This window comes from Cricetulus griseus (assembly GCF_003668045.3).
Source record: "Cricetulus griseus strain 17A/GY chromosome 1 unlocalized genomic scaffold, alternate assembly CriGri-PICRH-1.0 chr1_0, whole genome shotgun sequence".
In the NCBI taxonomy this organism is placed as follows: domain Eukaryota; kingdom Metazoa; phylum Chordata; class Mammalia; order Rodentia; family Cricetidae; genus Cricetulus; species Cricetulus griseus.
The window spans coordinates 35,383,495-35,411,251 of record NW_023276806.1 but is presented as its reverse complement, the minus strand read 5'-3'; the positions used below and the strand labels follow the sequence as shown (position 1 = coordinate 35,411,251).

The 27,757-nt window shown below is 41.4% G+C and overlaps 1 protein-coding gene across 2 annotated transcripts in view; it reads right to left on the bottom strand.

Moving 5' to 3' along the window:
* Window positions 1-4,645: 4,645 nt before the first annotated feature.
* Window positions 4,646-27,757, bottom strand: part of Synpo2 (synaptopodin 2) — a 154,994-nt gene continuing 131,882 nt past the window's right edge. Inside the window, exon 5 of one of the 2 annotated variants that reach the window (XM_027395656.2) lies at window positions 4,646-8,670. In XM_027395656.2, coding sequence (XP_027251457.1) covers window positions 8,131-8,670 — 540 coding nt within the window. In that variant the 3' untranslated portion in view covers window positions 4,646-8,130. The remainder of the gene's footprint in view (window positions 8,671-27,757) is intronic. The other variant, XM_035451676.1, reaches the window with a different exon arrangement.

Sequence of the window (27,757 nt, the reverse complement as noted above, 5' to 3'; positions counted from 1 at the left end):
AGTGATTAATGAGTGGTACATGAGCCATTTCTTAAACCAGCTGGCAAGGTAGGAACTGAAGTAGATGTGTCAGACCTAGGCGAGAGCCTGTGGGGGGACTAGGGAACTGGGGTTACGGACTGGTAACCATCTGGAGGAGTGATGAGAAATGGATTGGGAGACTGATTGGTGCTGATGAGGCAAGGGCCTTTGGGAAAACTAAGAGAAAAGTGCTGTAAAGAGCTGAAGTAGTTCAGTGTTACCAGGCCTGAGTTTGAGATGAAACTATAAAGACCTAGAGAGGGAGAGACGTGGTCTGAGGCTACTTTGCTAATCCATGTAGAGTAAAAGGAACCTGGAGTTGGGTAGTAACAGGAAGAATGAAGTGGTTTCTGTACTCCATTGAGCTATCATGGGCAAATGTACTTTCCTTATTCATGTTACAAAATATCCAACAAAAAGAACCTAAGAAAGGAAGAAGGGTTTGATTGGCTCAGGCTTGAGTTAGGGTGTGTCTATCATAGTGGGAAGGGAAGGAGCTGAGAGCAGCCCACCTGGAGTGGCAGGAGCCTGAAGCAGCTGGGCAATTCCAACCTCATCCAGGACGAAAGGAAGAAAGGAGAGGGAAGTCAATGCTGGTGCTCATTTTTCCATCTTTATTTTGAAATTAGTCTAAAACCCCACATGTACTTTTCATTTTTTTCCATTGTTGTTAATTTACCTGTCTCATTTCTAAATATGGGGAGACCATGTCACCTACATCTTTCTCTCATGTGCGTGTAGACTAGAACATTGAAAAGAAGCAAACTCAACCCCCATTCACTGAAGTCTATCAGTATGACACTTTTCTCTGTAAAATGGAGATAATAGTACCAAGCTCCTGATTTAAAGGCATTAACTGAGGTAGAAGTAAATTGTGATATAGGGTTTAGTGTGTTGTAATTGTAGACAATGAGTGGTTACTATGGTAACCACCACCACCATTGTCATTACCTACTAGTGTACTTAACACTGGAAATACATGTCCAGGTGTGGTGGCTTACTTATATTCTCAGCACTCGGAGACGTTAAGGCGAAAGAATTACCATGAGTTCAAGGTCTGGCTTGGCTACATGAGTTTGAGGCTAGTCTGGAATATATAAAATGCATCCTGTCCCCAAAATATGAACTAACAAACTAACCAACAATTAACTAAATAACAAGAAAGAAAATTCTCCACATCTTCCTAATGAGTGATTCGATGGTCCAGGCAAATTATGGCAAAGTAATCTCTACTTCAGTTTGGTTTTTTGGTTTGGGTGTTTGTTTATTTTTTGTCTGATGATCTGAATAAGATACTGATTATATGAATGCATAGTTTCCGGTACATATGTCTACAACATGGGTCTCCATCTTGCTTATCTAAAAGCTGCATGTGAATGGCATAGGTGATAAAATTAGAGCATCAAAGAAGAGTGTGTGAAGACCTTTCCAATTATTTCCATTTGTTTAAAATATCATAACTTTCTGTCTGTCATCACGCTGTTGACAGACTCTCAGGTTTCTGGAGCATGATCTGTCTGAGTGGGTACCACAGACTAGCAACTTCCCAATTACAGAGTTGCTCTGTTTAGACCCAGTTACTATGCTGTTGGCTGGTACTGTTTGTTTTACTCTTTCGGAAGCACACATCATAGTACATTTCCCATTGTGTGCTCATCTTCATTCTGTGTGTCTATTTGGGGAGGATTATAGAATGGGAGTAATAATACACTGCCACATAAAACCAGCCTTCAGTCGCCCATGACATCATCTTCGTCTGTAAAACAGGAAGGGAGGAGAGAAGCTATGTCTGGAGCAACACCGGCACCATTCTCTACACATCAAGCTTCTTATGATTGGAAAGGGGTCTACAACACAGTGATATTAATGTTTGAAGATGGCATTGTTCCAAGGTGCAAATCTAGCTGTCATTGGCTACAAAAGCTCTGTGCTCATGTCTCTGTAAGAACACAGCATAGAAAGAAAGAATCAGACTCCATTCTGGTGGCTTAGGTCCCTCCTCATGCCACTGTTCAGCCATAGGTCCCCTCATGATTTTCATTGTTCAAGTTTTGAAAACCCAGCCGAGGTATTATTATCTTAATCTTGGAAAAATGATTTTTGTATCATAGCATATTGTGGCATATATAATTTGAAATACTTTGAAATCAAGGATTCAAGATTATTCAACAAAGGATAAATTCTTAGATTGTATTTCAGAAAGGGAATCTGACAAATTATTTTATCTGACAAATAGAATTTGTTTAAAGTATTACTATTCTGCTCATTCATAAAATAAACTCTTGCTAAAACTATAGTCATATGTTCTATTCCTTTGCAGTCAGGAGGAAGGGTGGCTGTCCAGGGCTCACTCAGTCTCCCTGCTTTCCTAGAAATCAGCAAGGGGGCTGATGGGAGTCACTAAGCACAGCTCTCAGTTCTGTTGACAGAGATTGAAAGCGGTAGCAGCTGATAAGGTTAGTGTGCTGGAGGTGGGAGCTAGGTTTAATTAGGAGTGTGGACGAGGCCTTTGGGGGTGGGATTTGGGCCTAAGATTATGCTATTGCCTGGGTATAAACTGTTCTAATTTATCTGGCAATTTAGAGGAAATCTTACACTTTTTCATGTCCTCATGGTATGGCATTACTACTGAACAAAGCCTTTTCAGAACTTTGAGTGATAAACTAAAAGTACAAAATGGTGTGCAGGTAAGCCAAGCTTTTCTTTCAGTAAAAGAAGAACTGGAGGAAAGATTCGGAAAGGCGGTGACAGGAAAGCCAAGGAGAAGGATACAAGAAAATCAGTCTTTAAGAAAGTTGTAGGGAGAGAAAAATATGCCAGACGTGGTGAGATTGTTTCATCTTTAAGCACCTTAATTGAGCATCTTAATGAAATTACTTGGCTTTTACGAAGGGGTAAGGGTATTGTGAGATGGTTCCAGAAAGATGAACAGTCGTGTTTATAAGGCTGTCAGTAGTGAAACATCACTTCATGAAAAGCACTGCTCTCCTGCACTGAAAACAGCAGTCACCAATGTTGCAATTTTTCCCAAGGCCGCTGAGAGACGAGCACATTGGGTTGAGATTCCACAACCCATATGTTACTATATGCACTAGGGAGACAGGCTTGCCTTGGCTTGGTTTTGTTGCTGTCTTCTTGGGAGATGAGGCACAGGGCTTGAGTTTCCCTTGCCTAGGACTTCCTCTTTGGTACATATGGAAATGACACTGCCTACGTCTTACTGTGAAGAAGCTTATAGCTTACAAGTCTCCGGATTCCCAGGGAACGGGGCATTCAGTGCAGTGACTGTATTTAAACCAGGCCAGTTCTCTGCCTCCCTGTCTCCCTGTCTCCCTCTGTTTCTCTCTTTCTAAGGCTGAGGATCAAAACCAGTTCTCTAGTATGTTAGGTCAGCAGTGTAGCAGTGAGCTATATCCCCAGTCCTACTAAATCATTCTTCATCATTTAAGTATGCTTTCAAACAATGACCCTTCATTAGAAAGCAGTAAATAAATAAATAAATACCCTTTACTTAGTGTTTACTGTCCCTTCCCCCCACCCCCACCAACCCCATGGGAAAAGGTAGAAAATTGTGCTGTGTAATACTGATTGACTGGGAAACTCACATTCTAGCTGTTCAGTTTAATATTCCATAGGAAAAGTTCAAGCCATTGCTAAGGAAGTTGTATATAAAACAACAGCTTCAGTTTCACATAGGTGAAACTTGCCTAGTCCCAAGTGGGCAAAGCATTAGAAACCCTGGGATGCCACGCTGAGAAGGTTAAAGAAATAGCCCAGTAGTTTTACCATTTACTAGTGTGCTGTCCACTCATGGACTGGCTGTGTTTACTCTTGGAATTGATTTCCAATAAATTAATAGTAATAATACCTAAAAAAATTGCTTGGATTCTTTAATAGTTCCTTTTCATATGCTGATAAAATACACCCAAAAAAAGCAACTTGAGGGAAAAAGGTTTGTTTTGGCTCACAGTATGAGGATTCCGTCAGTCACAGAGAAAGTCACGGTGTCAAGAATGCTGGGTAACTCCTCACAGTGCTTCAGCAGTCAAGGAGTAGAGAGTGACAAGGCCATCTGCCTTCTCCTTTTTCTGCGGTTCAGGACCCAAAATCATGGAGGGCTCTTGCCTGATTTTAGGGTGTCTCAATTGACCTAGAAAGTTTCCTCCTTCACAGATGTGGCCAGAGGCCAACTACAATATAGATAATGTCTCACAGGAGCACCAAGAGGCTTGTCTCCTAGGGAACTCTAGATCCTGTCAAAAGAACAACAGTAGGAAACACAGACCCCACACTTCTTTTTTGTTTTACTGTGTTGTGCTTTGGTTTATGAGACAGGGTCTTGTTATGTGCTTCTCACATTATGGCCTAATATTGAATCAAGCTTCTGCCATGCTTTAGTAAAAGTCACAGAAAGATTTAAAAACATAGCCAAAATGTCGCCATGCAATGTGAAATCCTTACTATGTGTCTAGAAGCTTTAATGGAAAAATTTATGAAATTTTCAAACCAGGTACCTGACAGGAAGAAATCTCTTTTGCAGTGAAAAATAACTCAAAATGATCTTTACACTGGAAGAAATGGAAAGGCTCCTGACTTGATTTTCATGTTACATTTATTACTAAAATTGTTTGGATTTTCAGTCCAAGTCATTCACATACAGTCTTTGGGGCCAGAGAAAAATAGAAATGACAATCTAATTAGCCAGAGAACAGATTTCTTTTTGATAGCAAAGTATGAACTGTGTAGCAGTTACTTCTGCTTTGAATAGAAATGAAGTGTGAAAATCTTTTAAAGAAACATTCTTGCAATTAATGTCCCTAATTGATACATTTATTTATCCAAAGTTTTAAGTCATTAGTACACATACATATCTATGATTAAACCCTAATAAGTGTATGCTCTTCAGGGTGCATGATGCTGTCAAACATGAGACATCCTCATAAAACAAGGGGACAAGGATCTATGCCACCATCACACTCAGAGTTCAAGTTTAAATCACCTACTAACTAATGCTCCACACCCATGCAATGATACAGTGTTCAAATTCACTGGGAGGAAATGCTGTATTAATGTCTCTATGATTGGCATGCTCACCCTTTAGAGCAGGTTTAGTAAAACACTATGTAGCTTCTGGAGATTGAAATGTGTCTTGCAACAAATGTGGGCATTCCTTTCAAAGCCACAGCTCTTCTGTACAAGCACTATTATTTGGAAAATGAGACCCACTCATTTTAGTCTTGTTACACCAGTAGTTATCAACATCTTCCCAACTGTAAGAGCCTGGATCTCAGGGTGGCTGAATGTCAGTGATGGAACTGTATCACTTTTTAGCCAACTAGAGGGAAATCCCACAGTGGACCTGGTACTGATTTGCAGTGGCATTCTTGCTTTGCAAAGTTATCTACATAGTTTGACTTGTTGAAGCATCACTGACTGATGAAGACACTCGTGTTCTCAGGAACAGAATGTGAAGCCTGTCTGTTGCATAGGATAAGTTCAGATAGTGCAGTGCAAATGCTAGTTTTGGTGTGGTGCAAGCAGCGAGTGAACGCTTTTTATAATAACATAATATCTACAACATCTTCTTCTTTTGAGTCTAGTGAGTCTTAGCAAAGAGTGTGATGTGAATCAGCTGGAAATAAAGCCTAGGGCTTTACAAAAGAATGTAGCAGGATAGAATGTGGACCCAATAAATAACATCTTTTCTGTTAAGTCCCAAGTTCTTGAAACAGCCTAATCCAGAATGACTCAAACACTGTGATTAATTTGAACCTGATAAAGATCAGATGTGCAGGATTCTTAAGACTCTACTAGCCTGACGTTATTCTTTTAAGATTTAAAAAAAAAACTCATAGGTGACAATAATGATATTTTATACTTTAAGGGAATTAACATTATATCAATTTTATATAAATTAACAGTGAAACTTTTGCTGTTGGGTTTTTTTGTGTATGTGTGTTTGTTGTTGTTATTGTTGCTGTTGTTTTTTTGATTGTTTTGGTTTTTTGTTTGTTTGTTTGAGACATGGTCTCACTTATATCCCAGACTGGCCTGGAATTTTTGCCAGTCCCTTTTCTTCATCCCCAGAGTCTGGGGCAGGCATATGATGGAGCCATACCTGGCTAGCAATCAAATTTTGGAAGCAGTCATCCATTTTCTTGCCACCTAATTGAACAAATAAGTATCTGGCCACTCACACCACCTTTAGAACTTACTGTGGTTTCTTCAAAGTTTTTAAAAACTTCTAAGATAAGAGACTGTCTGCATCCTCATGGCTCATTTTTATTCTGTGAAAGGTATCATCACAATGAGAAGATGAAGGTAGAGTCAGGAAGGAAAACTAAGCACAATTTTCCTTTTTTTTTTTTTTTTTTTGAGAGACAAGAAGATATTAAATATTCAGGAATTTTTCAATTAAAAAACATCCTGGTAAACTTGATGATGATATGGAGTACTCTGAACGCCCTAGTGTTTAACCCTTTGTGGGCATGGCAGTGAGGATCAGCTGTTCAGCCTGCCTCCTGGTCATGCTTACAAAGCATGGGTTACAGGAGAGGTGAGTCAGCCATCTAACTTCCTCCGAACATCCTAGAAGCAGCCCTTGTGTATGCTTCTCCAGCATGTTTTCTGTAACCAAGTAAGTGGTCATGAACAACAGTTGGGTAATGACAGGCATCTTCATCCACCACTTCCTTAGATCCACTAATATTTTATCTTTACATCATCCCTCACTCCACATAACACAAAACCCGCCACTTAGAAATTCCTTTTGGGACCTTTGGTGACGCATTTCATGGCACTAATGACCTCATCCACTCCTAAAGGTAATCTGATACTTATGTGATGAGCAAGACATCAAAGGTCAGTCTACCGAGAGAATCTCACAATATCAGAATTGTTAAGAACCTAAGCAATGAGACAACCCAGCCTTCTCATCTGACAAATGAGAACAATTGAACTCAAGTCTTCCTGTCTCAGGCTGTTGGCTTTAAATAGATTGGAAATCAATCCAATGCCTAGATTTGTGCTTCCCATCTATTGTACTGTTTCCTCCGAAGTCCATCTGAGTTGGGCAGTTCCCTGACTCTGACAGATCCCTGTCTAAGAACATCCCCATTTCAGCCAGGCACAATGCTGCCCACCTGAAATCCCAGCACTTGATAGGCTGAGACAAGATATGGGTTTGAGCATAGCCTGGGCTACAAAAGGAGCATCAAGGCAGCCAGGGCTACATGGCAAAGCACTGTCGCAAATGGAACATCTCGTTTCAAGCCTTCTAAAACACTTGACCTGCACCTAAAAAATGTTTTGGAGAAATATTTGAAACGATGCCAAGGAGACTCTTTTCTGTGTAATTATTATGCTTCGTGTCAGGCTCTCCTTCGGAATTTATCCTGATAGGAAGGGTGGGGACTAGTCAGAGGAAAGGCTGGTGGCATGGGGAAGGGCAATGGGCTGACAAGTGGATGGAGCAAAGCATAATGGTCCATGCATATAAACATGACAAAATGAAACCCCTTCCTTTGTATGCTAACTTAAAAACTAATAAAAGATAATTTTATATCCCTTGCTGTTAGAACTACTGGTAATTAATATACCATATCCTAATAATTCCTTATTGGACTAAAGCATGGAGAAGAAAATGTTGCATTCAGTTTAATTTTGTGAACTTGACTTACATGGGACTCCTTGTAGATGGAATTAAGATTTTTGAACTATATATAAATGCTAAAACATCAATGCAAGAGCTTTTCTTTGTTGTTTGTTTGTTTGTTTGTTTTGAGACAGGGTCTTATGTACCCTAGGCTGGCTTCAAACTATGTGCCTGAGGATTATCTTGAATTCCTCGTGTTCTGCCTTGCCTCATTATTGGGTGTGTTCCACCACACCCTGCTCACAGTGACTCTAGGCTTCCAAGCAGTTCCTCAGGCATCAGGAAACAAGGAAGTGCTCCACACTTGTGTGTTTACACACATGTGCACTCAGGTAAATGATCCGTGAAAGCCACACAGGACTAAAAGTGGATTTAAGTCTATTTAAGAAGTAAAGAACCCTACAAAGGATCACTAACATAAGCAATGAAAACCCACAGAATTGTCACACTGGCTCTCACGGTTGTTGTCTCCACCCCCGTGGCTGTGGGTTATAGTTGCAACCACCTAATGGAAGACCATATTCAGACTTGGTCTCCATGGACATTATTTTTGGGTCATATCTGGACTCCTGGCTGTAGCACATATATGGCGACTGGGAACCGTATACGGAGTGGGTGGACATGTGGCTGTTGACTGGGGATGGAGCATTATACTCTTGTCTTTCAGAGAAGCTCATTTTGGTCTTCTGAGTTTGGGGGGCAAAGGACAGTCTCTCTTTCCAGTCCTCTTGGGACGCTGTAAGCGCCTTCCTCTGAGCTGCGGAGACTACGTTCGCCACAATAGATTCCTGGATGCTCCGGGGTCTGAAGGCGTCATCCACTAGACCAAGGGGAGACCTGGCTGCTGCTTCCCAAGGTGTTGGTCTCTTGTTAGCTTTCTCCAGCCTGAGGGTCGGCTTGCCAGAATAACTGTGAGCCGGCTGGTACTGCCAAGTACATGCAGAAATGATGGGTAGGGCTGATTTTCCAGGAAGAGAAAGGGAGCGCCCACTCTCCTAAGAACAGAGAAAATGTTATTACATCTCATTCGCTTCTGTTTGTTCTTATTATGGCAAAGCACTCACAGTGCGGTTACCAAGCACTTCAGCCCTGAAGCCTGGATGGGCTGTCTTACTTCACTCATTCTAGCTCTGGTCTGCTGCTGAAGCCCCACACCTTCTTTTGGCCCTCTTTGTTGTCATGCCTCTTTGCTCTCATAGTTCACACTGCAGACGTCTTTCCCAGGAGTAAGCTCACCACTGGGACCTTCCCTTCTCTCTGCCCTTCATACACCCACAGGCCACCTGCTTCATTCCAGTCTTGTTTTTCCTGGCACAAAAGAAACAAAACAGAAATAACTCCAGAAATGGGCCACAAATTCCTATAGCTTTTACTTTTTCCAAGTATATTTGTGTTTGGTTGGAACCTCCAACTCACCCCTGAACAATCTGGAGAGCCCCATTCCTGTCTCTCTCTCTCCAAACCCTGCCTTCTCAGAGAGTTTCTGAATAAAGGGAAGGCACCAAAAAGCCCAGTTGGGCATTCTTGGTGGCTACTGTAGCTTCCTCCCCTGCAGTTGCCAGCCACTCAAGTCCCCACCTAAAGCGCTCAGCTTTTGACCATACTTGGGCACAAACCCAGCTTGTGGTGGATACATATCTCCACCACCACCACCACCACCTACAACCTATAAAGTCTCTCTGCTTTCATTTGTGGGCATAGCTTCTCTGGTCTGGATCTCTGGGACTGGAGAACTCACCCTGGAGTTGCTTTGCTCAAATAAACCTGTTGTTGTTATACCTTTTCTATTTGACTTCATCTGGCTTGCTGCATTGGTGTAAAAAACCTATTTGGGGTGGAGTGGCAGAGAACCCATTAGTTTTAATTGCTAGACTCATTTTGGTTCACTGAATCCACTAAAAGCTACTTAGAAGTGGTTACTTGTGAAGGAGTGACGGGCATCTCTCCTCTCAGAAACTATTCATGTGATGAGGATCATCTCTCTCTCTCCTCTCTTTTCCTTGCTTGCTTTAGAGACATAGTCTCACTCTGTAGTTCAGGCTGATCTCTGGGAAATCTTACTAACTCAGCCTCCCAAGTGCTAGGATTGTAGCCCTGAGTCACCAAACTCTTGTGTTTTTAGTTCCCAAGGGAGAGGCATGGCCCCTGTCTCTAAGGGAGTCACTCTGCTGGTCTCATTTGTATTTTGGCTCCAATTTTATTTTTATTGCATCCCAGAGTCTTTCAGAGTTTGGCTCTCTGCTTGGCTGGCTAATCCATAGCAGTCTGGCTTATTGAAAACTTGACCCTTCGCCCTCCTGCCACCTAGGAACCCTAGCCACCAACTATCCTCTGTACTTTCTCCTGTGTTCATTCCTCTTTACGTGAGACTCACTTAGACAAACTGCAAGGAAAAGAAGCAAGGGAAAATGAGTCAACTTTGGAAGCATCAAAGCATCTTAGCGAGGCCTGGTGGTAACTACCTATAATTCTAGCACTTAGAGCTGGAGGCAGGAGAATCAGGAGTTCAAGGTTAGCCTCAGCCTCATAATGTTAGAAGCAAGCCTGGACACCCACATGCGACTTGTCTCAAGAAACCACACCTACACCCACTCCATACCTACAAAATAGGAGGGGGAGGAAGAGGAGACGTGTTGAACAAAAGACCATGCTTGAAGATGGATTCAAATGTCCCAGTTTCTAAACATTTCTCACATAACCAAATAAGTGAATAGCAACACTGATTTTGAGCAAAAATGTCTCAGGCTCAGCTGGGTTTTGCTTTTCAACATACCCCCCACCCCACCCCGACACACAGGCATACCACAGGAGATGACTGGCTCTTGATTTGTGGACAAAGAATAAAGGTGTCAATACAGTAAATGTTGGTTCTCTTCTTTTAGTTACTAAAATTTGCCTACAATGCTTGAATTCCAGCAAAACTTGTTTCAACTGATGTCTTGATCTTAATCCAGAGCTATGGGCAAACCCTCCTCACTATAGAGAGGGCAGAGTATTTCATCACCTTTGACCTACACTACATTTTAAAATTTGACAACAAAATTGCACACATTTTATGTTACTTAAGTTTAGTTCCATAAACTTATTTATTACCTTTTATGGAATATCTAATACTTCCAAACACTTTTCTATGAGCTAAAGACACAGAGACAATAAGTTCCATGTTCTGGACCACAGGATCCAGGACCATTTAAGGACCAGGGCATGTCCAACAATTACATAGTGAAAAGACACTACCTACTTTTATAGGAGAAATGGTTTTGTTTTGTTTTGTTTCTAAACTTTGAAAAAAGATTGTCTGTGAAAGAGAAATAACTGACCCCACAGCATGTGTCTATGGGAGGATTGACCACCTTTGGTCTCCAGAGTCTCTGGGAAAATTCTTAGATTCCAATGATACCTGCAGCAGACTCATCTGGTCAGCTCTTCTAGTATGTGCCAGTGGTGACAACACCAGAGTTGAGGGGACTGTAGCAGATAGAGGAACCCAGGACTGTCTAGAAACACAGGACAGACTCTGAGGTATGATATTTCTAAAACACTAGCTGAAAGAAATTGATTTTCTGCTCTTCCTCCCAACTCACTTATTTTGAAAATCTTAAGAGGAATCAAAACATAATAGAAATGGAAAGTTCCAAGTATTTTCAGTGATATCCCAGATGAGGCGTTTTATCAGCTAAAACAAATATTTTAGTCAAATATGTACAGAGAAAAGTAAAACTTTGAGATGTGCTGATGAAAGAGAAAGGCAGGGCTTTCTGAGGGGGAACATTAAAAATCATATTGAAGAGCAAGTGAAATTCCACCTGGAATGCACGTTTGCCCAGTATGAAGGAAGGCACTGTCAGTTGTGAGGAGGGAAGAGTCATCATTTCAATGAACAAACCAAGTATGGTCCTGCCACATGCGCCTTCATGACCTTTAACTGCTGATCATAGAGGACAGACTTGTAAATTATCGTAGGTTGGAGATGTAATTACAGTATAAATAACTCTCCTTTAGGTACACAGTTCTGCGTGTGTGTGTGTGTGTGTGTGTGTGTGTGTGTGTGTGTGTGTGTGTGTGTGTGCCCCAAATACAAAACGCTTCTATTCTCGAGTTCACCTGAATCCCTAATTTTAAATCTCCACATCTTGTTCATTGGTGTTATAAACTTCTTTCCATCTCTGTCTCAAGGCTCCTGCTGCTCTCTCCTTAGCTGGTGATTGAAACCATGAGACACACTTTGATGCAGAAACAACTAACAGACCTGAAAATACCAGAAGCATTTCTTCTGTTTTGAAGTTTTCATCTGGTATACTCCAGCACGACCCCATGGACTGTGCCTCCACTGTGTGCTTTACCATTATCAAAGGAATAAAAAGAAGTCACTTGTTTTATTTGTTATCATGTGTGTGTCAGTATAGGATATGCGACTTCCTGAGAATGGAGGTCAGAGGACAGTTTTCAGGAGTGGCTTCTTTCCTACTGAGGGATCTAGGACTAAATTCAAGGCAGACTTGGATGGAGACTGTTTTTTACCCACTGAGCTGTCCTGCCTGGCCCGAATGAAAGTTCTTTTGATAAGAGAGTATTTATCATTTATTAGTAGCTAACGTGTCAAGTTGGCTTTTGTGGTGACCTCATCAAATTGTTTCTCTTTTCTCCATTACCTTTGAAGTTTTGTCTAACAAAAGGAAAGAAGTTTGTTTTTTTTTTCTCTGCCCAACCCCAGCAGGTCCCAACATCCTGTTTATTGTAGCTACTCAAATTACCCAAACCAGGTTTATTTTGAATTAGAAGGCTCCACCCCGTCCAAGCTCTAATTTTAACTCAAAGCGAAGAAGGCTCCTGCCCTTTCCGCATGGAGTCTAGAGGCTCACCTGCTGAAGGGAAGGGGTAATGTAGGACCCTCTCTTTTCTCTCCCAGCTTGCTAATTCTGACTCCATGGGATGAAGGGCAAGGATGAAGACAATCAGAGAGAAAAGGAAGTTTTTCAGTAAACACTGCCTTCTTGGGACAGACAGTTGAGGGGGAGCTTTTATGGGATAAATGCAAAGATTGCTCCCTGAGGACATAGCCCATGGTTCTTGATGCTTGCTTATCTTTGTGGGGTGTGTGTGTGTGTGTGTGTGTGTGTGTGTGTGTGTGTGTGTGTGTGTGCTTGACACAGACAAGAGTTATCTGGCAAGAGACACCTCAATTGAGAAGATAACTCCACCGATTGTAGGCAACTTTGAAAGGCATTTTCTTGATGAATGACTGATGTGGAAGAAGCCAGTACATTGTGGGTGGTGCCATCTTTGGGCTATGGTCCTCGGGTATATAAGAAAGCAGACAAAGGAAGCCAAAGTCAGTAAGCAGCCTCTGTTTCAGTTTCTGACTCCAGGTTCCTGCCCTGACTTGCTCAGTGATGGAATGGAACTTGAGTTGCTCTAAGTGAAATGAACCCTTTGTCCCCAGTTGCTTTTGGTCTTTGTACTTCATCTCAACAATTAAGACATTGCAATTTCTCTTCATTCTAGGAGGTAATTTGTAAATCGTTTGGCATTCACTTAAGTAGCTGTCTATCTTAGCTTGTAGCTGTTGGTTTCCATGGTGAATATGCAGCTTGGTTTTCCCTTGCTCCTGCCCTGTCCTGGTCCATGAAGAAACACACACCGTTTGTAGGCACAAGGCAGAAAATTTCCTGGTTCTTTGCCCACACAGTTTGCCAGCTTATTTTTCCCCTTCCAGAATTCCTGAGCATGTCAGGTCATAGCCCTCTCTGACCCCTCAGCTGTCCTCAAACTACCTCTCATGTCAGCTTGTCTCAGACACGTCTGAGGTGACAGGATAGGGTCCCAGAACATCACCCCTCCATTGTCCTTGTCTTGCTCTGGCCTGTTTAGTTACATGGACCTGACTGAGGAGTCCAAGCACTGAAAAAGAAATATGCTATTCTTATCTTTGTAAAGCTCATTACTCTGTGGTGAACTCTCATGTCAGTGTGCACAGCTCCTATCTGGGGTTTCTTGGCTAAAACACCACATTTTCTATCCATCTGTACACACACTCGTTTTCAGCCAAGTCTGAATCTCTCTATTGTGGTCTGATTTTTAAAATATGGGCTAAAAATGGAATAGAACTTTATTCTACACATCAATTTCAAGAAAAATGACTAGGAACATCCTACAGTCTTGGAAGGGGAAACTTCATGACTCTCTCGGGCCCTGCTGGAGAAGAGGGCTTGCTGGCTTCCAGCGCATCGTGAAGCCTTGACCTGGGAACTTCTTCCTTATATTGGCCTAAACCTCTCTTTCCTTGGTTTTACCTAGTGACGGATCCTGATGACTCAGAACCACCTTCTAACAATTGTCTCCTTCTCCTTTCCCTTTCCCTTCTCCTCAATGGTTGGTTGGTTAGGTCTTACCCAGTAGCTCAGGGTGGCCCTCTGAGTGACCCTTCTGCCTCTGCCCTCTGAGTGCTGGGCTTACAGTCATGATCTTGCACACCCAGCTTTATTTCTACTTCTTTGTAAACATTCTTACACAGATTCCAGGGTTTAACACTCCCCAACACATATTTGACCTGTTTCACATCCTGTTTATCAAGTAAGATTAATGCAGAGACACTTTGAAACACGAGCGTGTACACGCACGCGCGCGCGCACACACACACACACACACACACACACACACACACACACGTGCGCGCGCACACGAAAGAGAGAGAGAGAGCGAGAGAGAGGGAGAGAACCAACCTATGGGCTAAGTAAAAACTTCATTCAGACTGACTGGGGACAATGTCATCTGGGAGGTGACCATTAATCACTTACATGTAGCAGTCAGCTGTATATTTAGAACATTCCGTTCTTTAACCCATGAGAGTACATGCCAATTCCTTTTTACATGCCAATCTTAAAATAGCTCAATATTTTTATTACAGTAAGACTACAAGATTCTCACTGAACTCATGGATCAGCTGGAGTTCCATATTCCCATGGGAGGGCTGAATGCTAAATACTATTTTTCTCCTTTCACCTTTAATTATAGTTGACATGAACATATTGCTTATTATCGTCTATCAGGCAGTGGGTGTTTATTGCTTATGTGGACTATTTCATAGAATCCTCACAACAGACCCATGAAGTAGATGCTATCATTATCTGGATTTTCTATTTGTGTGCCTCTTGCACTTGAACAAGGTGAGTAGATTCCCCAAGGGTAGGAAGCTAAAGACTATTGGTGTGGGGAGTTGAGTACAAGAATTCTCATAGCACAGTTTTTGCTGTTGTTATTTTTTTCTTTCTCTTTGTTCTGGGACTTGAACTTGGGGCTTTGCATATCCTAGGCAAGTATTCTACCACTGAGCTATCCTTGGATCAGTTTTTAATCTGATAAACTTATGCACACTTGTAATCCTAGACTTCAGGAGACAAAGGCAGGAGGATGACTGCAAATTGAAGGCAAGCCTGGTCTACATATTGGTTTCCGGGCCAGCTAGGCCTACACAAGGATATCCCATCCCAAGAGAAAACAAACTCAGATGTTGCTCATTCTTAATATGTTAGACTTTATCTGAAACAAAAACATAAAATTGCTTTGGGAGACATTTGTAAAACAAACAAACAAACAAAACATTGGGTGCTGGTACTGTGTAGCTTGGTTGGTAGAACACTTGCCTAGCATACACAAAGCCCCTGTTTTAATCATGATGACATAGGCCTATAATCCTAGCACTTGGGAGGTAGAGTTGAAAGACAGAAGTTCAAAGTCATTTTCAGATGCAGAGCAATTCCAAGGCCAGCCTGGGCTACAGGCAGCCCTCTCTCATACAGTGGCCATTTGAATCCAGGAAAACTAAGTGGACTGCAATCTTGGAAATTTTGGAAAAGGTCATTGAAACCCTGACTATATCTGTGCTAATCAATACTGATTAGTATTCATGAGGAGCATACAGGGACTGTGCACAGATCGTATCTAGACGTTCTTCTGCTACTTGCTGGGCTCTGCACTCAGACAAGAAGCATGGGGGCGCTAAGGGGCATCTTTTCAGGTCAACTAAATGTTATTTATTCACATAGAGTGTTACCCAAACAGCTTAGCTGGCTTCTTGCTGAACTATCTGGTAATGACCTTAACGTGGAAATGCCATCTGAAGTTTCCTTCAGACAACAAAGGCAATTCTAAAGCAACGTGAATTATCCTAGCAGCCAAAGGCATTGGATGTGATACAGGTTTTCAGATTCAAAGTATTTTATCTTAGAAACTCTGAAAGCTAAAACGGTTTTCTTGGCTGAAATCTTGCTTACACATGCAGCATGGAGAAAGCACTTCCACTTGACAAATATTATTTCAACTCCTCTGGTACCTCTCTCTCTTAAACACATAATCAGAAAATACTTTTTGCAAACACACACTTTATCTCAAGCAGCACTCAAGAAGTCCAAAACAAGGAAATTGGAGCCGACTGCATTTCCTTTGCCTTTTAAACCATTGGTTAGGATTTCTGAAAAGCAGAGGTCTTTGGAGAGGTGAACAAATGGAAGCAAGCATGCGAGAAGCATAAAGAATATTCCAGTTTTCCTTGTGCTAAGGCACAGTCCTCTCATTCAGCACCCATCCCTCCCCATTTTATACACATAGCCACTGATTGGTCGATTGGTCAGGAATCTCTACAGCACTGGCTTCACGCATGCTCAGTACCTGTGGTTGGTCCTTAACTTCCACTGCTACCATGTTGGGCTCAGTGGATCAGCACTAAACATTCCCAGTCCCATCCTTGCTTCTGTTAGTTGACTTTCAGTGTTCCAGCCTTACCGGTGGTTCAAACTGATGTTAAACTATGATGCTCTGATTACAACTCCCCTATGGCTGCACATGTCACAAAAGCCAAAGATTTTTTGTTGGCCTCTACATAGCCCACGAATGCTGCCGAGTCCCCACTGCGTCTCCGTTTGCAATTCCTGAGACACTAGGCATTCTCATGCCCTAGACGTGAGATTTGCTGAGCCTTCTGTGTGGAACACAATGCTCCAGACACCAGCGTGACTCTTCTCTTTCGTCAGACCTTACTCAAATGTCATACAGTCTGTGTGGAGTCCATCTCTCTCCAAGTTCCCCATCTCCTTTTAAACCCCTCCCTTACATGCATACTCACTCTAACAATCTAGCATGAGAAATGTTTTTATTTAATCATCATTTTGTTTTTCCCCTGAAGAGAGAAATGAAGGTCTGAAGTCTGTCTAAGGGCGATGGTTTTTTATTTTATTAAGACACTCCTAGAGGCTCAGCTGGAGGCTTATGTCAATAGTTCCAGCATTCAGAAAGCTGGGGCCAGGGGATCAAGAAATGTAGGTTACAGAGTGAGACTTTGTTTCAAAAATGCCAAAAAAAAAGTGTCCCAAAGAAAAGAACCAGGTGGGAGAAAGAGAGGAAGAGAGAGAGAATTCTTAAAATAGTACCTGGCATCAAAATAAAAGTTGTTTAGCAAATATTCTACTAAATGGATGTTGATTTATATATCATACTAATGATGTAAGTTGGACATTTCTCTATCATCATGTTTGGTCAATTTACAAAATGTAGCCCATTTCATGTATCAGGTACATGTGGCAATAAAAACAGTCACCCTCCCTTGAGCTCTAATTCAGACCCAGCAGCATGCACTCTAATCCATGCTTATTTTACTTTGTTGTTCTATGGTGCTGGAGATGGGACCTTGGCCCTTGCTCATTCCGGGAAAGTGTTCTACCACTGAGACAAACCCTGACACTCACCTCATGTATTAACCAACCTTTTCTAAATAAGTGGAACATGAAAATGAATGATTGGCACTCAAGGTATAGAAATTTGGGAGTTTCAAACTATGTTTTGCTTGTTTCTTTGAAGCAAGGTCTCAGATAGGGTAGTCTTTAATTCCTCTTCTTCTCATCTCCTGAGGGAGGGGATTATAAGCCTCACTCTACATTTTCAAACTGTTTTGATCTTATAAGTGAGAGATCATAGAAAATTATGCCCAGAACATAAAGGGAGCCTGAAATACATTTATTAACAATGAGAACAAAGAAGAAAAATAATAGCTAGTGTTAGTGGTTATCCTAGTTAGGTTTCTATCCTGTGATAAAGACCATAACCAAAAAACGACTTGGAAAGGAAAAGTCTCATTTGGCTCATATATCTCACTCAGGTCACAGTCCATGGAGGGAAGCCAGGTAGGACCCTGGAGGCAAGAAGTAAAGCAGAGGCAATAGAGAAACACTGCCTGCTGCCTTGCTCCCCATAGCTTGCTCAGACAGCTTTTTTCTTCTTATGTTTTTACAGGATCCAGAACCATCTACCCAGGGGTGGCACTGCCCACAGAGACCTGGGCCCTCCCAACCAATCATCAGTCAAGAGAGTGTCCCCATAGATTTGCCTATAGGCAGTCTGATGGAGACATTTTCTCAGTTGAGGTTCTTCTTCCCAAATAATTCTAACTTGTGTCAAGTTGACTAAAAACTAACCAGGACAGGGCTGGAGGAAGAGAAAGCTAAGCTGATTTTTTATTTATTTTGTGTCTGGAAACAGTTTCTCCTTATAAGATTTGTAGGGTCACCTCCAACTTAAACTAGAATTTGCTCAACAAGGAGAAACAGTTTAACAATAGAGGGAAAATCTTCTTTAAGAAACAGATTCACTTTATCTTATCTTGCTCTATTTGCTTTTGAAGGAGGATTTCATATAGCCCATAATTGCCTCAAAACAGCCAAAGATGGCTTTGAACTTCGGATCCTCCTGCCTCTACTTCCTGAGTTCTGGAATTACAGACATTTGTCACCACACCTAGTTTAAGCAGTGCTGGAGACTGACCCAGGTCCTTGTGCAGGCTAGGCAAGCCCTCACCTACATCCCTACCCCTAACTAGAAGTCTTTAAATATAGGGCAAATATTTCCTAGAGGTGATTTAAATATAATCAAACTTGACATCGGAGGATGAGGAGACATCTCATATGCTTTTCTTCTAGTGTCTTTGTCATAGTCTCCTTAAAATACTCCCATGTAAAAATTTTTGGAAATTCAATTGTCGAATTATTTTATCAAGGAGATAGTCTTCACAAGTTTGCGTTATTCTTCTTCTTGCTAGAATAGACACAAGACCTAACTGATAGACCATCTGTGTCTATATAGCTCTGTCTTTTGGGCTATGTCTATCTACCCAAGTTTCTCTCTATCTGTTTTATCAGAAAAGTAGCAAAGACAGTTTGAGGAGCACAATAAATACACATCAAAATGGTTCCTGCTTCCAGGTGCCTGCCTGGGTTTCTGCCCTGACTTCCCCTGATAATGGATTGTACGCCCTAACATGAAATGCATTATAAATCCTTCCCTCCCCAAGTTTCTTCTAAACATGGTGTTTTATCACAGCAACAGAAAGCAAACTGGAACGACAGACTTTCAGGCTTTATCTCACACTGAAGATAACCTTTGGGAGGAAGAGTAAGGGCTGTGAGTGTCAGCACAGTGTGATGAAAGGGAGGGGGCTTTGACATCGCATGGATGGCACACGCTGCCTCTCATTTCCCACTAGGATTCAATTTTCTTGTAATTGTAAAATAGGAACAACTTTGACTACCATTTCAAGATTCTGGGTAGAAGAGCACCGAGTTCATAAATTGAATGCCATGTAGTACAACAAACATGACTATTTTTATGATTGTGTGAAGAGACTCTGTGGCTCTAAAGGTGTCGGAGACCTGGCAGAACCTTTTGTTCAAGAGGCAACTGCATGGGCGAGCTGCCGACCCTAGATAAAAATAGAAGCGAGCCTTGACTTTGAAGTGGGGTTAGCAATGCTAGCCTCAGATAGTGCCAAGCCAGCCCTGCCTCCCCGTGCTTCCAGAACACAGGCAGCTGTGCTGGCCAGCGGCACCACCACCCCTGACCTCCTCTCCCTGCTAGATCGGAGAGGACCAGAATATGGAGTGGTTTGTTTCTAATGTTCTATCTGAAAAAGAGAAAAGACAAAAACAGCAGCACTCAACTTAAGGTCAGAAAGATCCACGCTGTGGAGGAATCTGTGCATATTCTTTTGTGATCTCTTCATTTTAGAGACAGTGAAAATATGGCTAAGAAAGCCAGACTGACTATGCACTCATCTGAACACAGAGAAGCTCAATGTCTGTCACCTTCTGTCATCCATAAAGCCTCCAAATCCCTACCCTGCAAATAAGGAACACAACTATAAAAGGTATTTTACCCATGCCACAGAGAATGTATTACATGCATTTGTATAAACAACTGGAGAATTGAAGACATAGGCAATAAAGTTGAATTTGAATAATCTATTTTAAGTCGTGAAAGCAGTTACTGCAGCAATTGTTTTACCATCTTCAGAAAAGAAGCCAGTGCATGAATTATAGCTTATTAAAATGCTTCTATTACTATAAGTTACATTCTATTGAAATAGTTGAAAATGCCATCTTAAATTTGTGTAATGTGTAGCATTATTTAATTACATTTTAATAAGAGTCTGAATTGGGTTTCTCCAGCATGGTCTTGGCTCCTTTGCTCATCCCTCCTCCCTCTCCACAACTGAATTCCAGGAGTTCAGCTCAGTGTTTAGCTGTGGGTGTCTGCTTTTGCTTCCATCAACTACTGGATGAAGCCTCTAGGATGGCAATTAAGGTAGTCATCAATCTTATTATTGGAGAAGGACATCAAAGGCAGCCTCTCCACGACTGCTTAGATTCTTAGTTGGGGTCATCCTTGTGGATCTCTGATTATTTCCCTAGTGCCCAATTTCTCTTTAAACCTATACTGGCTTCCTCTATTAAGGTATCTCTTTTGTTGCTCTCCTCTATTCCTCTCCTGTCTCAGTCTTCCTGATCCCTCTTGTTCTCCTCCCTCCTCCTCTTCTCCCTTTCTCTTTTTTCCTACCCTCTCCCCCAATTTGCTCAGGGGTTCTTGTCTCTTTCTCCTTTTTTGGAAGACCGTGCTGGAGAAACCCACAGAAACAGTTGACCTGACCTAGTAAGAGCACAGGGACCCTAGTCGTAAAGCTGGGGAACCAGCAGCACTGGACCTGGGTGCCAGCTAGGTGGCCTAGGCAGTCTATGGGACCTCTAACAGTGGAGCCAGTGTTTATCCCTAGTGCACAAATAGACTTTGGGAGCCCATTCCCTATGGAGGGATACTATTGCAGCCCAGATACAAGAAAGAGGACCTAGGACCTCCCCCAAATGATGTGACAGACTTCGATGATCCCCTGTGGAAGGCTTCACTATCCTTGGGGAGTGGGTGAGGGGTCATTCAGGGGCATGGGAGGGCCAGGGAATGGAGGGATTGATATGTAAAATAAGATTGTTTCTAAAATAAAAAACAAAAAAAGAGTCTGAACTGGATAAAGCTGCCCAGGGAAGAACAGAGAAAGGGGCAGAGGCAGCTTGCAGTGTGTGTTTTTCCTTACATGTACTGGGCCTGCAAAACCAGAAGAGGCCACAGTGCATGGCCAGGGTCTACGAGAACTACCAGGAAAGGCTCACAACCTCCATTACCTCACGTGCCAGACTACCAGGGAACCAAAGGCTAAAGGGAGCAGCCCTCCCACTCATTGCTCCTGCACACAACACCAATCAAACCCTGTAGGAGCCAGAGGGGTCTGAGAACATTGTCTTTCAACTCCATGTAGCTGTACCAGCTGTTTACTCCATATGTATTTCACTTTTTCACTTTCCGCTACTTAACTTCTACTCTTGGATATGTCTCATGATGGTTTTGCTTTTGTTTGTATAGTGCTCAGTTAGGCTTAAGTCGTTGCTTATGCTTCCCACACACAGAGTACTGTAAAGGCCTCCTTTACCGTAGTCTTCGGCCACATCTTGTACAGTCTCCTTTATTTCCATCTTTATTGTTCCCTCATCTCCTAGCTTCTTTCCCCACCTCATTCTGTTTTATACTCTGTGTTCATATTTTTTCCTCTCCTTACCTAACTCTGCTTCCCTCCTAATCCAAATCTTATTTTCTAGTGGGTATATTTTAGGTTACATGATGATTCCTTATATATATTTTTCTTGAAAATAACTTTTTCCTACAGTATAATCTGATAATAGCTTCCCTTCCATCAACTACTCCCAGGTTCTCCTCACCTTCCCACCTACTGAACTCCACACTTTATTTTCTGTCTCTATCTTTAGAAAATAAACATGTTGACTAAAATCCAAGTGCTCTTCATAGTATCCTTGGCTGTTTAGCCTCCAAAAGTTGTTGGAGTCAAAGGAGTCACTGTTGTTAATCGGCTAGTAAAATATTTGAATAGAGCAGTATTCAGTGGCTGTGGTTGCTCTCGAAGTTAATATTTTATTCAGGGAATTATACAGAGTTTACACTAAGCATCCTGAGCTCCTGGACTGAGGAATTACCTTGTGAACTACAGCACATTCAACTCTAGATTTTCAAGTCTAACACATTCAAGTTCCGTGTGACGATTGCAAACACTTCAACTGAAAGAAAATAGCTGGCCAAAAACTAAACCAGGATAACAGCAGTTGCATAAATCCTAACATAAGATTAAAAAAGACCAAAACAACAACAACAAAAACAAGACACCATAACTCTTTCAAAAAATGTTAGCCTTCCAATAATGCCATCTAGTGAGAGTGAGTTAGATGAAACCCCACCAGAACTCAAAATATGACTGTACGCATGTCAAAGTCACAAAGAGCTGAGTGAAATTTCCTTGTTTCCTTCTTTGGCGATGCATAATATAAACAAGGACGTCAACAAAGATAAAAGTGTTGAGGAAACACCAATCCAGAGCACTGGAAATTGAAAAGAGAAAAGGCAATGTAGTAGATCAAGCAGAGGACAGGATGGGTGAGCTTGAAGACAGTGCAGGATGGAACAATCCAACAAGGATGAAGATACAAGTGATGGCTGTAATGAGGCTGGCCTCAGTAGGCTCATATATTGGATGCTTGGTTGCCAGTTGGTGAACTGTTTAGGAAGGATAAAGTGTGGCCCTGTTGGAGGAGCTGTGTCAACTGGGATGGCCTTTGAGGTTTCAAAAGCCTGTGCCATACTCAGTTAGTTCTCTCACTCTCTGTCTCCTGTGTGTGGATCAGAGGTAAGCTCTCAGCACTGCTCCTGCAACCATGCCTGCCTGCTGCCATGCTTCCCTCCATGAAGGTCACGGGCTCGCCCTGTGAAAGTATAAGCAAGCCCCCAATTAAGTGCTTTCTTTTATAAGTTGTCTTGGTCATTGTGTTTCTTCACAGCAACAGAAAAGTAACTAAGACAATAAAATAATTAAAAAGATGCCAGTGAGAATTCCAAGATACATGTGACACTCTGAAAAGACTGGAATATTCTGGTTATACAATAGAAAGAGAAGAATTTTGTTCTAAAGGCATAGAAGACATTTTCAAAAGAATCATCACATAAAATTTCCCAGAGTTACCCTGTCTCAAAAACAAACAAACAAACAAACAAACAAACAAACAAAATTCCCAGAGTTAGGAAAAGATATCCAAACACAGGAGTATTTAGGGCACAAGACAGAGAAGGCCAGAAAAGAACCTCACTTATCATACTAAAATTAAAGCATTAAATACACAGAACAACAAAACTATACTGAAAACAATGAGAGAAACAAAAAATAGAATGCAAAGGCAGACCCCTAAAATAACAGCAGATTATTCAACTGAAACTTTAAAAGCCAGAAGGGATTGGAATGATGTATTTCAAGTTCTGAAAGACATCTGCCAATGCAGACTAACCAGTATTGCTACTTGTCATTACTGAAGGAAAACAAAACCTTTCCATAATGAAAATAGGCTAAAAGAATTTATGATCCACCAAGCCAGCTCTATGGAGAATGTTTAAAGGAATTCTTCAGATTGAAGGGGGAAAATACCCATTCATAAAGCCACTTGAAAGAATAAACCATACTAGAATAATAGTTAGGCAAGTGAGGAAGGAGGGAATCAATACACACCTTTAATAAATAATTCAAAATTTTGGTGGTCTGCCTAGGCCTGGCCCAGGATGATGTGGTAGACTTTGGGGAGCCCCTTTTGAGGGCCTTACCCTGCCTGGGGAGTGGAGGGGAGATGGCTAGGGACAGGTGGGATGTTGGGGGGGAGGGGAAGGAGAGGGAGAAGGGATTGACATCTGAAGCAAGCTTGTTCCTAATTTGAACTAATAAAATAAAATAAAAATTAAAAAAAAAGTTGGTGGCCTTAATACCCTAAACAAAAGGCACAGACTAGTAAATTACTAGTCTGTAATAGGATCAAAAAGTTGGAACAATCTATTTGTTGTCTCCAAGGAATGTGGCCCACTACAAAATACAGACACTACTTAGAGTGAAAGGGTGGAGGAAGGCAAATAAACATAGAAAATAAGCAGGTGTCACCGTTCCAATATTTGACAAAATAGACTTCAAATCACAGCTAGTGAGGACAGATAAAGATGGTCACTTCATTCTGACTAAGGGAACGATCAATCAAGAAGACATTACAATTCTAAACATAACACCCTGAACACAGGTACACCACATTACATATAACAAACACTACTAAATGGGAAGTCACAAATTAACCTCAGTACAATAGGAGTGGGCGACATAAATATCCTATTCTCTCCACTTGATAAGTCATCCAAATAAAAACTAAACAGAGAAATCTCTTACTTAAGTGGCATTATATATCAAATAGACTTAATAGCCCACCTACAGAACACCTATACAAACAATAAAGAGTGCACATTTTTCTTGGGCGTTCACAGAAATTTCTCTAAAAGGTAACATAAACTAAGAGTCAGAACAGTTCTTAACAAATACAGGGAAACTGAAATAACTTCTTATATTCTATCTGATCATAATGGGCAAGAGAAATAGCAAGAGAAACCCCAGAATATATACAAACTCATGGAGATTAAGCAATGAACTATTGAACAATAAATGGGTCCTTAAAACAATCAAGAAGGAAAAAATTTGAAATCCTAGACTCAAGTGAAAATTGTATCTGACAGAGGGCTGATTTCCAAAATATACAAAAACTCAAGAAGCTAGTCTCCAAAACACCAAATAATCCAATTAAAAAGTGGGGCACAGAACTAAATAGAGAATTCTCACTAGAGGAATCTAACATGGCTGAAATACACTTAAGAAAGTGCTCAACATCCTTAGCCATCAGGGAAATGCAAATCAAAACAACTCTGAGATACCATCTTGCTTCTATCAGAATGGCTAAAATCAAAAACACCAATGACAGTTTATGCTGGAGAGGATGTGGAGAAAGGGGAACACTCCTCCACTGCTGGTGGGAGTGCAAACTTGTACAGCCATTTTGGAAATCAATATGGCAGTTCCTCAGGAAAATGGGAATCAGTCTACCACAAGATCCAGCAATTCCACTCTTAGGCATATACCCAAAAGATGCAACAAGGGCATATGTTCAACTATGTTTATAGCATATTTGTAATAGTATGTTTATTATTATTTGTAATAGCTAGCCAGAACCTGGAAGCAACCTGGATGCCCCTCAACTGAAGAATGGATAAAGAAAATGTGGTACATTTACACAATGGAGTACTATTCAGCATGTGTGTGTGTGGGGGGGGGGGGAAACAAACAATGGAATCTTGAAAACTCATAGGCAAATGGATGGAACTGGAAGAAACCATCCAGAGTGAGGTAACCCAGTCACAAAAAGAACTTTCATCCAGTAGCTGATGGAAGCAGAAGCAGACACCCACAGCTAAACACTGAGCTGGACTCCTGGAATCCAGTTGCAAAGAGAGAGGAGTGATGAGCAAAGGGGTCAAGACCAGGCTGGAGAAACCCACAGAAACAGCTGACCTGAACAAGGAAGAGCTCATGGACCTCAGGCTGATAGCTGGGAAACCAGCATAGGACTGATCCAAACCCCCTGAATGAAGATGTCAGTTTGGAGGTCTGGTTAATCTATGGGGCCTCTGGTACTGGATCAGTATTTGTCCCTAGTATATGAATGGACTTTAGGAGCCCACTCCACATAGAGAGATACTCTCTAAGCCTAGACACATGGGGGAGGGCCTAGACCCTGGTCCAAATGAGATGACAGATTTTGAAGATCCCCATGGAAGACCTCATCCTCCTTGGGGAGCAGAAAGGGGACGGTATAGGGGGGCAGGGGAGGAGGGGAGGGAGAGGGAACTGGGATGGACATGTAAAACAAGCTTGTTTCTAATTTAAATAAAAAATACAAAAAGAAAAAAAAGAAAATTACAACACACCATACCAAAACCAATGAGATACAATGAAAGCTATCTTAAGAGGGAAATTCTAAGCTCTAAGTGCCTATATTTAAAAATCAGAGAGATCTAAAATAAATAACTTAAGGCAACACCTTAAAGATCTGGAAAACAGGAACAAGTCAAACCCCAATTCTGTGACAGAAAGAATGGAATGGAAATAACAGCCAAACAGTATGAAGAATCAAGGAAACCATTCTTTATCTTTGAAAAGATAAGTAAGAGTTAAATAAGGAAACAACCCAAAGTAACTAACAGAAATAGGGAAATGACACAAATAAATCAAATTAGAAGTGGACAGGAGCCATTACAACAGACACCAACGAAATTTTAAAAATTATTAAGTCTTACCTAAAGTACTTACCTTCCACTAAATTGGAAAAATCTAAAGGAAATGTGTAAATTTTAAGAGGACCCAGATACAAGGTCACACAACTACAGCTATCTGACCTTTGACAAAGACACCAAAATTACTCATCGTCTGAGAAAAGGCAAATAGTACTTGGGAAACTGGATGTCTGCATATAGAAGAATGAAACCATCCTCATCTCACCTCTGCAGAAACCTCAACTCCCAAAGGATTAAAGATTTGTACAAGATCTGAAAGTTGAAGCCTCTAGAAAGTCTGGAATACACTTCTAGAAAGAGATGTAGTGAAGGGCTTTCTGACTAAGTCTTTGATCATTCAAGAAATAAGTCCAATAGCTGACAAATAGGACCCTGTGAAAACTTCTGTACAGCACAACGAAAACTCAGTTGACTGAAGAGGCAGCCTACAGAATAGAACTAAAAATTTTTGCAAGCTATACCTTCAATAGAGGATTAGTATCTAGAATAGTCAAAGAACTCAAATACCTAAACCTCAAGCAAACAAGTCAATAAATACTAGTCTGTGGAACTGAACAGAGAGTTCTTGAAATACAAATGGCCCATAAACATCCTGAAAGGTTTTCAACATCGTTAGCTATCAGAGATATTCAAATTAAAATTACTTGGAGATTCCATCTGTGTGAGCTAGTGATTTGTCAACTTTATACAAACTAGAGTCATCCAAGAGGTGGGAACCTCAGCTGAGCCAATGCCTCCATATGATCACATATATCCTACTAACCCACACATTAATTAAAATCTCTTTTTCTCCCTCCTCTCATGGAACCCTTCTGACTTTGTGACCTTTACAGTAACTCCAAATTAAACACACAAATCAAAAAATTCAAAGCTAGACATCACATGTGAGAGAGAGCATGTGGCATTTATCTTTCTGGGTTCAAATTAGATCTCTTAGTATAATACTTTCCAGTTCCATCAATCTTCCTGCAAATTCAATTTCACTTTTTTTTTCTTTACAGTTGAACAAAAGTGCATGGGGTATCTGTACCACATTTTCATTACCCATTTGCCAGCTGATGGACACCTAAGCTGATTCCATCTGTTCTGAATAGAACATCAATGACCATGGTTGAGCGAGTGTCTCTGTAGTAGGAAATAGAGTCCTTTGGGTATATTTCTCGTGTCTCTTGACCAGATGCAAGTTCCTATGCCATGATTGCCTGTCACAATGCCCCCTGCCATGATGGTCATAGACTCTAACCCTCTGGAATCATGAGCCCCCAACTAAATGCTTTATTTTATAAGTTGCTGGACCATGGTGTTTCATCACAGCCATAGAAAAGTAACTGAGACACTTTCTTATTTAAGAGCATTTGCAGCCAGACACGGTGGTGCATGCCTTTGATCCCAGCATTTGGGAGGCAGAGTCAGATGGATCTCTAAGTTCGAGGCTAACCTGGTCTACTGAGTGAGTTCCAGGACAGCCAAGGCTACACAGAGAAACCCTGTATTGAAAAA